General features: G+C 45.8%; 1 protein-coding gene across 1 annotated transcript in view; it reads right to left on the bottom strand.

Moving 5' to 3' along the window:
- LOC138567904 (ectonucleotide pyrophosphatase/phosphodiesterase family member 7-like) overlaps positions 1–14,953 on the bottom strand; it is a 416,216-nt gene that overhangs the window by 373,708 nt on the left and 27,555 nt on the right. Inside the window, exon 3 of the mRNA XM_069646404.1 lies at positions 2,020–2,266. Within this exon, the coding sequence (XP_069502505.1) occupies positions 2,020–2,266 (247 nt within the window). The remainder of the gene's footprint in view (positions 1–2,019; positions 2,267–14,953) is intronic.

The following is a 14,953-nucleotide window of genomic DNA, read 5'->3' as shown; positions in this document are numbered from 1 at the left end:
GGAGGGGGTATGAGAACCCACTGGTACAGGAAAGACACGAGCCTGAGACTTGGGATGGTCCAAGGCGTTGTTTACAAAAAGTGCACACAACAATCTTTACATATAACATATACGAGGGGGTGGTACAGTTGTGTCACATGGATCGACACAGGGTGTGTTTCGGCCAAAAAAGGGCTTGATTGGATCCTCTCTTTATGCTGGCCTTTGTCAGGAAGGGCACCTGTGGCAGTGCTGTCCGTAGTATCTACTACTGTGGTAGCAGAGGGTTGCTGTCGGGTAATCCTATGAAAATGCTGGATTGCCTGTGTGACACTGGCACTGTGTGGGTCGGCTGTGGTTTCCTCGGGCCGACGTATCTCAGAGTCTCACGGGACCGGGATGGGCCAAATATGGACCCATGTCGCGGTGGAGATGGTGGCCGCCGTGTAGCGCGGTGACTGCTGTTCGCCGTTCCTCACCATTCCACGGCATAGGATTACCCGACAGCAACCCTTCTCTTCTCAGCAATCCTTCTCAGATCTTCTCTGTCGTCGGGAAGTGGTGAGTCGGTTCCGCAGGGCTCCACCGGTGGTGTCGTCGTGGTAGGTCGGCTCAGCTTCTCCCTCGTCGGATTCTCAGGTCCTGTGGCGACTTCTTACGTTCCAGTCCCCAAAGCCCTGCTTTTATGCAGCACACCCCCATTCACTCAGCCTAGCTGTCAATCAAACATCCTAAGTGGTGAGCCGGCCGGCTCACCACTTGGGCCAATCACACAAGAGTGCGACTTGAGTTACCAAGGTAACTCAGTCCAGGGTGCCTAAACCCCCTCCCGCACCCTCTGTGGTACCCAGACAGAGTGGCACCACTTTTGGAGGCTTCTGTGGAGAAGCCCGCCAAAAAGTGGAACAAAGGGCTCGACTTGGGTTGGAGTCACAGAAGAGAACACAAACGCCATTTTAGAATCGAGTCCTGGCAAAAAGTACCAACCGGCAAATTAATATTAAATAAATAAACCGGTGGTATGTTCGAGGCTATGAGAATTAAATAATTAAAGTTGGTAGCCTCGAACAATGGGAAAATCCCATAGGGATATATTTGCGGTCCAATATAAAAAGTAGTATCCACTGCCACCAGCCAAAACTCGATCAGGGGGGACGGAGACGTGCCCCCTCGACTAACAGACCCCGGGGCAATCGAATTGCTCCGACCAGTACTTCCACAATATGATGTTTTGTACTGGTTTCTGTTAATAATTTGGGACTGGTCAAGCCAATGGTGACTTTACATGCCCTGGGAGACAGCAGTCAGTCCCAGGGTATGGAGTCTATGGTGGGGTGTCACTATGACACCCCTGTGTCACTGCACGGAGGGTGCTGTGTAACGCACATAATAAAAACACATGAGACCCTATGGAGTAAAGTCCCCATAGCCCATAAAACACATTAACAGTCAAAGGAACACCATAAATCATGTCCAAGAGTGGGAGAAAAAAGAGTCTCACTCTTGGCAGGAGAAAAAAACAAACTCCAGAAATCCAGCAAAGCTGCTGGTGGACTCACTAGGTTAGGAAATTCAGCCTAAAGAGAGAATTCTCCCTAACAGTAGGCCTCTGCGCCCTGGGCCACTTTTATGTGGTAACCTATGTTATTTTCAAATATTCTCACAGGAAAAGGGTTGGGCTTGCTGAAAAGGTGTAATATAGGGCCACTTTTACCAATATTTCCAGGGCCTCTTTTGGTTCCCTGTGCACCTCCACCCCCCCACAGAGACACGGAGAACAGCACACTCGGACATGCTAAAACACACAGCTAACATCATACATTCAGACACATTTCCAACTCTCACACAAACAGTTTAAACACACAGAACCCCCCAACATAATCTTGAGATAAATTGATTGTTATACAAGAAAACAAAACCAAGCCTTCCGTTTTGTTTCCTTTCTAGTTATCACAATTAGCCGATCAACGAGGCAACATCGAAAGTGCTCTGTGGAGAATCCTTTTGGAAACAATCAACTTGGCTCTGCTGATTTCTTACCAGTGATGGTGGTGAAGTGAGAGGGCGAGGTCATCGTCACGAAAGGAGGGGTGACATACTTGGCCTTCACCCCTTCCCTTGATATGCGGTCTAAATTGGGGGTGTCCACGTCTTGATCATAATCCCAACGAAACCCATCGAAAGAGATCACCAGCAGTTTTCCAAATCCCCCCTTCAGACTGTGACTGATCGGTATGCAGGCGGTGATCATCAGGTGGGGAAGCAGGAGAAACACTGGGCTGTAGCTCTTCATGATGAACAGCTGAGGTTGTTAGAAGAGCCGTGTATCCACTTCGCTCCTTTTCTTTTACTATCTTATCTCTAGTCAGTGCAAAGCTCAAAAGTGATACGGCTTCACTTCTGCATGTGTGGAAATTCACAGCAACAGAAAACACTGTAGAGCTCAATTTTGATAAAATGAGTAATTTGGTGGGGGGGAGCTGTTACTTTTACACTTTAACGTCCCCCACGCCAAATGTTGGTAATTTGTACTGCAAGGTACAACTTTAAAGGGCAAAAGGCACCATTGCAGCTTTGTCCTTCACATTTGCACTCCACAGTGCAAAGTCAGTAAACACTGCCTGGCATGGCAGGCAGCGTTTCCTTTTGATTCTATGGCAAGTGGTGCTCACAATTACAATTAAATGCTGCCTGCCTGCTTGCATGCGTTTATTTGTAATTGTAAATGCCGCCTGCCATCCTAGTATGGCTGGTGACGTTTACAATCTATCCCTTTGGGGTCTGCCTGCTTTAAGCTGCATAAAGCAGGCAAACCCCATAGGGATCTCCAGCATTGCCGGCGCAAATGCTGGAGCATTTGTATGACGGAGAGGAAGGAAGGTGGTCGAAACGCAAGTTGCATTTCGCACCACCTCTCCACCATACAAATTAATGAAAATGGGGGTAACGTAAGGAACATGCATAAAAGCCTTTACCTAAGGCTTTTACGCATTTTCCTTACGTTACGCCCCCACGAAGATGAGTCCCTTTGTAAATTAAATGACTAACCTGGGAAGTGACATTTATATGAAACAGCTTACTTGTGAGTTTGCTTTTTTTGTTTTCTTTCTGTTACTCTGTGCACAATGGGCAGGGGAGGGCTGGAAAACATTTGGTCTGGGGGCAAGTACAATTTTCAGGCCCATGATGCATTGGCCCAAACCCACAATGCAGCTGCCTCAATTTCCAGAACTACACTCAATTCGACATCTCCCAATTGTAGACGTTATTGACATTATTTTCCTTTCATGCAACATATCTTGCAGCAATTTTTGTAGTTTCTTAGAGACCTAGACTTAGGAAACCTCCCCCACATGCCAAATTTAGCAAAAACACGATTTAACCAGTGTGATGCTGGAAATGCATCGGAGGGACAGGGCCTCCGTATCCTTGTCCTTTTCTGCTTTTTATCGTGTGTTCTGTCGTGTTTTCCGCACAGGAGTTCATGTGAGACTCCTGGCGGTGCAGCTCTCTCTCTTTTGGTTTGGTGAACGGACCCGTGGGATACCCTTACAGCACCCATGGGTGGGGGTACAACCCTGTGCCCCTAGTGTATGTTTTTGGGCACCTGTGGGTGGGCCGCAGAGCAGGGTATGGGCTGGTGGCAGCTCCATGCTGAAATTGACAGGCGTGCGGAGTATCCTCCATTTTGGGATACCCCAGTCCTGCCTTTGGCCTCTAGATTTCTATTACCTATTTCCTTGTTTTCCCAAAGTCCTGGGAAGCCCTGACTCTGTCCCTTCCCCCCCCGACTGGCTGTTGGGTGGAAATGCCACATATGCTGTTGTTGTGAAGGCCTGGCCAGACTAGCTGCAGCCTTCCCGGTGATGTATGTTGTGGGTACCTCCTGTGGGTGGGACCTGGGTGAATAGAGTGTGTGACAAATATGCATTCTGTGTTGTGGGTGTCTAGTATCTGGTGGTTGACACAATGACTGAGACAACCCTGCCTGAAAACGGTATGAATGCAGCTTGGAGTGTTGAATGGCTCGGTACTTGTCCCAATACACATAACTTGTTGTGAGTGTCTGGAGAGAAGTGAATGGCCTGAATACCTCGTGTGCCTGATTGGCTGCCTGCCTGCATGAATGCCCGTAGTCATGATTCGATGCTTGAGTGTGACCCAGCGGAATGAATGGGAGATCAACAGTATATCTGTGGACCTCTCACTGCTAGGAATCGTGTTCAGAAGCTGAAGTCCACTACGATGAGTAACTGGAGTAACTGACGCTTGACCTTGAAACCCCTGCTGGACGAGAAGGAGTGCTGTGGCTCTCCCTCGCAATCTGAAGGCTGCTGTGTTTCCAAGGACTGACCCAGAGAGGACCTGGTAAGGCGCCCTCTTCCCGAGCTATGAGGGACCATCGTGCACAGCTGATCTTTGCCAACGCTCCCTGGTAGACAGACCTTCGACAGGCTGTCGACCCGATACGGGGACTGCTGCGGAACTCGAAGGAGAAGCACTCGGACTGTTGTCCGCCACTGTCCACGACCGCCATCGCCGACCAGAGCTGCCGTGTTCCCGTTTCCCTAAGAACTTCAATTGATCATCAGACACTCTCGTCTGCATCGTCACCCACTTGTCTCCCGCTGGAGATGGCCCGTCCGTCGATGCACCGAGGAGCATCCACCGGTGGGTTTCCCGCCACCTAAAGACCACAGAGACGCCGACGACTCGACGCCCTTGCTGGGCCACAGTTCTTCATCATCTCTTTGCGGTCCAGAACTATCGTCACCGAGGTGCCCCGCACGCCTCTTCCTTGCAGGACGCCAACGCTCTGTCGTCGACGAGCACCGCTAGGAACGAAGCTGCCATGTTCCTGCCGTAGTTCACCCTGTTCACCGTCGGACGTTCGACGACCCGTGACTCCCGCCTTAAAGGGAGGGCACTCAAGAAGGGCCGTCGATTCCCCGACACCGAACGCCACGTTCCCGACACCTCTCGACGATCTGTGGCTCCCGCCTGACAGGGAGGCACTCAAGAAGGATCGGTCGACGGATCGTCAGAGAACTCTACTCCACCAGGTACATTGGGGGGGTAAAACCTTAACAGGAAGAAGTGAGACTATTGAACATTTGGGCTGGGCTTGTGCGATATATCTTATTTCACAGGTTGCCCAGGTGGAGGGATCTCCACACAGAACCGTGCCTAAGGGTAGGGGTCAGAATTCTGCCTATTGTTTCAACCATCTTGCATTCCTTCCTATCTCTATTGCTGGTTTACTTGTTATTGATCTGTGTGACATTTTAGCCATACATTTGATGCACTTTAATGAGATTCGATAACATTAGTGGTACCACTTTAGAATTGTATATATTTATCATTATTGACTTCCGAGTACAAAGTGCGTTATTGTGATCGTGTACATACCTTTGAATATTAATTATATAAAGACTGTGTTTTCAGTAATACAGTGTGTGGACATTTCTTTGTGGTGGTTCGGGGACTACACTATACTTAAGAACCAGCCTGCATCACCTCCTGAGAAGCTAGGCCTTGATTGCTCAAACACGTACGAATAATAGAGAATCTTGGCTGGGGCCCGCTACCATATAGAGAGCGGAAGTACAGACACCCCCTACCAGTCTTTACAGGGGAATGCAACCAATGAGGACTCTGCCCCTGGGGTTTCTACTGAATCTGTTTCTGGGAACGCCGCCATTCCTGCTGCCTCTGCTCCGAACCCCAGCAATACCTTGGAGCTTGAGTTATTAAGGATGAAATTGGCCTTTGAATATCGCAAGTTGGAAATGGATGCTGAGATTAAGAAAGAGGAGTTGGCTCAACAAGTGGAACTCAAGAATAGGGATCTTGAACTCAAAGACAAGTACACTGAATGTCAGAGAATCCAGCTAGAGAAAGCTTGAGTGGAGACTTCAGCGAAACCCAGTGAGAGTGTCAGGTCCCCAGCAACTAAATTTATGAAGGATTTGGTTGGTGTGTTTTGGAAGGGTTCTGATATCCTCCAATGGATTGAAGCATTTGAAATGGCTTGTGCAATTCATGATGTTGACAAAAGAGATTGGGCTAAGTGTTTGCTAAGCAGAGTGCCTCAAACTGGATATGACTGTATTCTGAAGCTGAGTGTGGAAGAAAGGGGTCAGTAAGAGTGTATGAAATCTGCTTTGATTGCCAAGTTTGGCAAGATGCCTACCCAATACCTTAAAAGGTTCAGGGATTTTAAGAAAAGAGAGAATGTGTCTTGGGTTGACTGGGTGAGTGCTGCGCACATGAATATGATGGGGTGGATTGATGGTTACAAGGTGAAAACTTTTGTTGAATTATCCCACCTGTTATGGCTTGGGCAACACAGGTCGCAGGCCCAATCAGAGCAGTGGGGGGGTCGGGAGGTGGGAGGTAAGGGAGACCAGGAAGAGGGTGTGAGGTGGGAGAGGGACAGCGAGGGGTGCTTCAGGGGCCTCTTTAAAATACAAAATGGGCACAGAGGGGCAAACTCACTGTGCGCCAGCTTCTTTGATGGAGGAAACACACGGGGCACGCTGGCCAATCAGGTCGCGGGCGGGCTGGGGAGGCGGGAGCAAGTGCGAGACAGGAAATGGGGAGCGAGGGGATGCAGGCACACGGGGCTCGGGGAATATTTTTCCTGGATTTAGGCCCAAATGGGGGTTTCAGATAAGGGCAGCACTCACCTGGGCAAGTTGTAGGGACGAGAAGTAGCGATGCTAAAGATGGCTAAAGTTGATAAAAGCCTCCTCTGGAGCTGCCTGATATTCTTTCTGAGTGCCTTTTTTCAAGACCACATTTCAAGATCGGATACATGCTTTGTTGTACGCTCTTTTTAATTCTGATATATATTTGGTTTATCTTGTTCCCCAATAAAACCTAAGAAATGTGTGGGGCAGCATTCTAGTTCCAATTGATCTGTCAACATCGCCCGTATTGCTTCTGATAGGTTTTTATTCAACAGGGACCCCTCTCCTCTTAACTTTGAGAGCCTGTACCCCCACACCCGATGAACCACAATCTTTTGCTGCATACCCAACTCAGCTCTTAACGTATAGCTGATGCCCCGAAACCTTGGAAGAACAGGGAATTGTATTTTTTTCAGGTGATGCAGTTTTGATTTCAAAGACCTCTGGTATTCTCCATAAGCAATTATTGATTCTACAATCCAGTTGTGAAATTCATGATTTACAGATGAATGTTAAAAAACAAAATGTATGACATGTCAGAGGAGAACACAGCTGGCCATTAATCCGACAATGAATGCAGAAGAAATTAAATCTGTAGGTTTGTATGAGGTGTGAGACTTTTGAGGAATGAGACACAGAAGGAACAACTATCTAAAAGTTAACTTTCCCTATATAGAAGAATTGGCACTACCCTTGCATTTACAAGAAAATATGGTGGTAGATGCGTTAATCCGGCATTCTAATTGTTCTGTGTGTAGGGGCAGGAAGCTGTTGTGTACAAGGCTGAAATATGGGGCAGCAGCAAAGTAACTTAGTTATGATTGAACATAGGTATCTCTGCCAATTGTTGTCACGACCAAAGGGAGCCGCAATGACTGCTCAAAAACTAGAACTTGGTTTGATAAGTATTAGTTACGTAATTCGACAATAGCCTGTTCTTCTTTGATTGAGGTTATGAAAAACAGAGAAGATTAATACCCAAGAAATCATTCATAGATATATTATATCCATGGGGATGCTCTGTCTGATATTGGATTAGACATGTGAAGTTATTTATGAGTGAGACGGTCATAGTGATCTGCTTTTACACCCAGAAAAGATCAACTCAGTAAAAAGATAAAATAAAAGAGCCATGCCATGATTATGTTATTAGGTTCTCCAGGACATGATTTCTAAAGGCACGTTTCAAATCTTAACTTAAAAACATTAAAGTAAATATCCTTTTCAACATGAATATTATTTAGACTCGATTGAACCTTTTATGTCAAACAGCTTCACCTAAAATTTCGCTTAGGTATTCTTACATGATCTATTTATAAAGTGTCTTTGGGCAAATGAAGACTCCGAAAAATATTTATTTTTTGTCCACGTTAGTCAAATATAAGATTTAGGTGGGAAAGGCCCAAGTTACAAAATAGTGAAATGAGACAAGTAAGAGTTTCCTTTTTTTAATTGGTGGGGTGTAAATGTTTCCCACACATATGCAGGAATGACCAGGCGTTATGAGTGAGCTTGAACCAGCCAAGAGGGGTTTTGGTGGATTCTCCCATGAGAACATCTAAAAATTAATGGGTTGAAATGGTGCATTTTACAGCACATTTTCTGTTTAAAAAATTGATAAAAGCAATACCATGTTTGCAATTGGTTTTGTAAGGGAACACAAGAAGAAACACAATAGATGTAAGTCACCAACAGTGCACAGGATCATTTTCCAACACATTTTCATGATGCCTTTTCCCATAATATATGCCAGCAAACAGAAGAACATACTCATGCTTGCGATGCCCTTAAAGCCAGTGATGATACTCAAAGAAAACATGTCCTGGCTAGCTATGTTAATGTATGCCAGTATCTATAAGTAAGAAAACACTCCAGTTGGCTTGGAAATGCTACAGTAACAAAACCTGTCCAGACAAGCTCAACAAATGCAGGCCATCATGGCCACGTAAGAACACTCATGGTGTTGGCTTTACGGTTGGCACCAGTAAAAAGTGCCACACCATAGTAAGAAAATATATCCGGATTGGCTGCAACAATATAGGCTAGTACAGCCACGTAAGAACATTCATCATGCTGGCTTTACCATTGATGTCAGTACTAAATGCCATGCCACAGTAAGAAAATATGTCAAGACTAGTTCCACCAACGTAGGCTAGTGGAGCTGTGACAGAATTGTATCTGGTGAGGGTGGCATATCCCAAACCTTTTTGATTTTTAATACTAAAATGATGCAGGTAAATCTGTTTCTGAAAGTGAGGTCTGCAAATCAGACAGCCTTCCATAAAGCTCCATGCCAAAATCATAGTGCTTACATGTTTTCGTTGTACCAGCCTCCTGCCAAATACAGCACCAGCCTGGCAGTAGCACATGGTAGAGTCAAAAGTTAAATGTGAATTCCTGACAGCTGCTGGAACACAACAGCTGCATTTGGCCTTTTAACTTTCTGCAACTCTGACTAAATTACACAATTATTATAATTTAGATCAATCTGGTGGCATGTAAATCTGTAAATACAAGCCATGCCTGGATTGGTATGGTGGCTACAAGAATCACACATTTACAAAGCCACAGCATTTTGGTATCAAACTAAAGCCAGCTCTGTGAGACGGGCCTAGCTATGACAAGGATGATGTGTGTTAGTGCCTTGTCTGACTGTCTCCACTATAGCCGTGTGGAATGGCCAGGATGCTGCCTCTTTCATTCTCCAGGGAGCTGGTGACTTAAAAGCAGCACTGGCATATCAAATCCAATATCAAACCAGGGTGCTAACCAATTGAGCCCTTTTGAAGTCAATAGGTAGGGGAAAGAGCCAGAGTTACAGTTGACAGAAGGGAGATAGGGGTTCTGCCATCTTGGTTTCTGCTAGCGATAGCCAACGTTTTGCTATCCACCCATTTTCTAAGTGTGATGCCATAAGGCAAAGGTCACTTGTTACAACAGGGTTCGGACCCCTCGAAGCAGGCTTTCTTTGGACAATTTGTGTTCATCAGTTTGCCTATATAAATGAAGGAGCATCCTTTGATTAATATTTAGACTCTTACAAGGACAAGATGGATTGACTGGCTCTCGGTTTTAAGTATTGGCTACTTTAAATTCCTCTGCCATAGAGGTAAAGATGAAGGCATTGCAGGCAGAAGCAAGTTCTCACCCATAAACATCCTGAGGGAACATTGGGGTTGATTGCTGTTGGACCGAGGCCGTAATACTAGCAGAAGCAGACTGGAATCCGATCTCCATGGCTCAAGGCATCTCTGATCTGGATAGACCACACACAATCCTTCAAGCTAACACAAGTCCTGCAGTGCTGCTGTTGGTACTCTATCAATCTTCTAACTGCTTACTGTAGTTGGAACCATCCAGACACTGACTCGACCCATTGAAGCAGACCCACATGTCCCAACCCGATTGCGCGATCCACATTATGGTAGCAATTGACTCTAGCAACCATTCAACTGCTGGAAGCCATTGACTTGCCTGTCTAGAATGCTGACTTGACTCAGCAAAACCATTGTCTTGCCACTGACTTTAACTCTGTCCCAAGCCATTGAAAGATATTATCCTGCACTCTTGAATGCGGATTTGACCCTTCGGGAGCCTACACCAGAAAGCCAACTCGAAGGCCGACCTCCACTGGGACTGCATTGATTCGAACATCTCAACACTGGCTCGACTGAACCTAAAGTTAAAGTGTGAAGGAGCTTACCCTACGCCCATTCCGCCCTGCAACACCCCAGCATGCATCCCCGAAGGACTATGCAAAGCTGAAGAAGCCTCACACTCCCTGCCTTGTATGGTTTAGTGTGCATGCAGGCTGGGGTTGTAGTCCTGTAAAAGCTAGCCAAGGAGTGCATCTTCAGCTCCAATAAGCAGCTGGGGAAGTGCTCAACTGTTTATGCTGAGCTGGCACATCCATAACAGGTGCCGGTTCCCTGGCCTATAGCCCATTATAGATGAGCCGCCCCTGTTTGACCACATATCTTCTCAGTGCTCATTGGTATAAGTATGTGTTAATGTTTGGCTATTAAGAATTTTGTTTTGCTCAGATAATTTAAAATGTAGAGAAATTATAAACAGGTTGGCAAATATATAAATCCTTAGAGAAATATGTTAATCAAAAATACTATAATTGTTGCTCTCCACCCTGCCCTAAAGATAAGGGGGTGTATCAGCCATTTTTACGCCCTTAAAATAGGCGAATATTCCGAGAAAATAAAAATAGGGAGTAAAAATACTCCAAACTAAAAGAGTAAATGGATATAGGAACACGTTCAACTGATTTCATCCACTCGACTCCATGGACCTGTTTGGACCAGTAGTACACTATATAAAGCGCCCTACAAATGATCAATAAATAAATAAATAAATACACTGAGTACTGCATGAATAACTTGCTACACAGAAATATGTATTACAAAACATTTGTTTTTCAGTCAATCTTTTATTTGCATATTAAATTCTCCCATTGGGAATAAGACTTCCTATTTTAATCCTTAAAAAATAATTTTACTCTCAACTTTAAAAAATAGGGAGTAAAATACTCCCATTTCAAAATCTTACCTGGAGCACTGCCTCCACCCTTTGAAAGGAGGAATACCAAGTTCCAAACGCAAAGACACGTCAGCCTAAAAAACGAACTTTACATTTTGCAATTTTACTTTCCAGACTTAAAGATACACAACAAAAGATAAGGGGTGATTTTAAAACATGTGCTAATTGAATGCAGGGTACCACTAATGCTTGCTCTTACGTGTTGATGCTTCTTTGCATGCAATTTTCTACCCTCACAAAACGGAGTGTAATTGTGAAGAGTAAATGAAGGCAAAATCATCTTAAATCTTCACTTTTACTCTCTGCTTTCTGAGGAATAAAACGACACAAGCAAATTATGCATTGCAGTGAGTGTTTTATAATGTCTTCCTATGGAATCCGTCTGGTCTTTAGCAGCTTCTTTCACATGAATCCTTTGGTGTTATGTCTGCATGGGAATCTCATGCAGATGTAAAGCTGGACAGAGGAGCAAGCAAAGCAGAGATTCAAACGCTACTTTGATGTTCTCCTGTGCCTTGGAGCAGCGGGAAAACGAGACGGGAGCTCATTTTGCTCAATAACGTAATTTCACGGTGGGGACCTGGTACATGTGCACTAAGGCATAGCGAGGTACCTGCCGCCTAATGCTCATCATTTGCACGGTGCAGTACAAATGTGCAGGACAAAAGATGACATACACGGGTGTATGTTGCCTTTTGCCCTGTACTTTTGAACTCTGCCGTGCAAAGTGAGTAATCGCTGCCTGCCATGCTAGCATGCCAAGCAGCGTTTACTTTTAATTGGGAGCACCACTTGCCATGCTTGCATTGGCAAGTAGCACCCACAATTACAATTAAACGCTGCCCAACATACTTGCATGTCTGGCAGCGTTTACAATGGATCCCTTAGCAGTCTGCCTGCTTTATGTTGGGTCACAAAGCCGGCAGACCATATAGGGATGACTAGCATTGGCACCGGCATGAAAATTCATGCCGACGCAAATGCTGGAGCATTGGTATGGCGGAGTGGAAGGGAGGCGGTGGAAACACAAGTTGAGTTCCACCCCTACACTCCCCGATAAAAACCCTGGAAAATGAGCCGTAAAGTGAATGAACGACGTAAAAGCCTTACAGAAGGCTTTTACGTCATTCGTTTACAGTACGTATTGAAAATGAGCTACCATGGAGTGTAAAAAAAACGGCTCACTGTTCATTTGAAAATGACCCCCACTGTGATGCAATTGCATGCTTATTGGTTGACACAGGCACCCTGTTTATATGTAAGACAAATGTTTAACTCGACATAAATACAAACCTTCCTTTGTGTTTGTCAAATTAAGAAACTATTTTGGAAATAAGAGTTTAACTTTTTTTGTTTTCAAGTAAGGCACAGAATTGGATCTTTAATTGTAGCTTCATTTGGATTGTCTGAAGCACAGTAGTAAATGCTCCACTTACTTCGTATCAGTAGCCCTAAACAAAGGGGTGGTAAGTGTTTAAATGCTCCCACCCTCCCTCGCCCCAGTGGAAGTTGCTGGCAAGCAGTGTTTCTTAACCTGACTGTCACAGACATTCCCTGATAGCTGTCATGCTGAACGCAGCCTCCTTATTCAGTGTAATGCCCTGCAGGGGTTGGCTGGCCTATGGGGATCTCTGGAGATTTCCTGGTAGGTGTTAGGCAGAAACCTGTGCAGTTCCCTCTGTGACCACCGCAAAAGATTTAAGACTACAGGTGTTTGGCAGTAAACCCACTTGGTAGCAGTCTGTACCACACAGATTCACTTGGTAGCTGTGGCTGAGCAGTCAGACTTCCCTCAAGAAGAGTTAGGCAGTATACAGAGTATTCACAATAGGTCAAAAGAACGCAGTAGAGCAAGTAAACACTGACCAGGGCTTGGTGTAAAAGAGATATAATCATTTATTTAAAACCACATCTAGAAAAACACACAGGCAGTAATAGTAAGCAATTCAAAAACACGGTCACCAAAAGATATACACTCCCTTAGAAGAATATTAGACAAGTCTTAAGTAAAGCCCCACTTATTTTCAGACAGCGGTGAGTGCTTAACGCAGATGGCACTCTAATAATTTGTTTTAAAAGGGCCAGAAAAGCAGAGAATAAATTGAAACAGGTCCCAACACTTTTACAAGAACACAACAAGAGAGGAAGGCAAAGTAAAACCGTGAAGTTAGAGTTCAGTAGGCTGGATCCACTTTAAGAGGATCAAACGAAATGTGTCCAAGGTCACACGGTTGCAGTGCACAAAAGTCTTGAAAAGGTTCAAAAAGAGTTGGACCAAAGAAAGGGACCAGTTAGAAGGTCAAGGCGGCCAGCCCAGTCCAGAAGGTTAAGGGGTTATTATTACCTTGTAGAAATCTTTAGAAAGGGAGGCCTGGCGGACACGGTACCTTTAAGTGGTGAGAATACTCCAGCGGTGGCAGTTGTTCCTGGCAGCGGATGCAAGTCGGTGCTTCGTCCGGGGGAAGAGAGGATCTTGTCGGGGAGGAAGACAGGAGTCCGTTGCACTGCCAGGGAAGAAGCCAGCCGCGGAGTTTCTCAGGTAAAAGGAGCGGTCCTTTGATTCGCGGTCCAGTGGTAAGTGGCTATCCGGTTGCCGGTGTGGTTGGCACGGGCAATTCGACCACAAGCCGGTCTGGGGTGCGAAGAGAAGAAGGTAAACTGGTTGTGCCCACCAGTCAGGGGAAGAACGCTCTCCAGCCGGGAGATCTTCTCTGTCGTCGGGAAGTGGTGAGTCGGGTCTGCAGGGCTCCACCGGTGGTGTCGTCGTGGTAGGTCGGCTCAGCTTCTCCCTCATCGGATTTTCAGGTCCTGTGGCGACTTCTGACGTTCCAGTCCCCAAAGCCCTGCTTTTATGCAGCACACCCCCATTCACTCAGCCTAGCTGTCAATCAAACATGCTAAGTGGTGAGCCGGCCGGCTCACCACTTGGGCCAATCACACAAGAGTGCGACTTGAGTTAGCAAGGTAACTCAGTCCAGGGTGCCTAAACCCCCTCCTGCACCCCTTGTGGTACCCAGACAGAATGGCACCACTTTTGGAGGCTTCTGTGGAGAAGCCCGCCAAAAAGTGGAACAAAGGGCTCGACTTGGGTTGGAGTCACAGAAGAGAACACAAACGCCATTTTAGAATCGAGTCCTGGCAAAAAATACCAACCGGCAAATTAATATTAAATAAATAAACCGGCCGTATGTTCGAGGCTATGAGAATTAAATAATTAAAGTTGGTAGCCTCGAACAATGGGAAAATCCCAAAGGGATATATTCGCGGTCGAATATAAAAAGTAGTATCCACTGCCACCAGCCAAAACTCGATCAGGGGGGATGGAGACATGCCCCCTCGACTAACAGACCCCGGGGCAATCGAATTGCCCCGACCAGTACGTCCACAATATGATGGTTTGTACTGGTTTCTGTTAATAATTTGGTATTAGTAAAGCCAATGGTGACTTTACATGCCCTGGGAGACAGCAGTCAGTCTCAGGGTATGGAGTCTATGGTGGGGTGTCACTATGACACCCCTGTGTCACTGCACGGTGGGTGCTGTGTAACGCACATAGTAAAAACACATGAGACCCTATGGAGTAAATGACCCCATAGCCCATAAAACACATTAACAGTCAAAGGAACACCATAAATCATGTCCAAGAGTGGGAGAAAAAAAGAGTCTCACTCTTGGCAGGAGAAAAAAACAAACTCCAGAAATCCAGCAAAGCTGCTGGTGGACTCACTAGGTTA

Source organism: Ambystoma mexicanum, chromosome 2p (assembly GCF_040938575.1).
Source record: "Ambystoma mexicanum isolate Mex_15411 chromosome 2p, UKY_AmexF1_1, whole genome shotgun sequence".
Lineage (NCBI taxonomy): Eukaryota > Metazoa > Chordata > Amphibia > Caudata > Ambystomatidae > Ambystoma > Ambystoma mexicanum.
The sequence above is the reverse complement of the archived record's forward strand: the minus strand, read 5'-3'. Positions and strand labels throughout refer to the sequence as shown.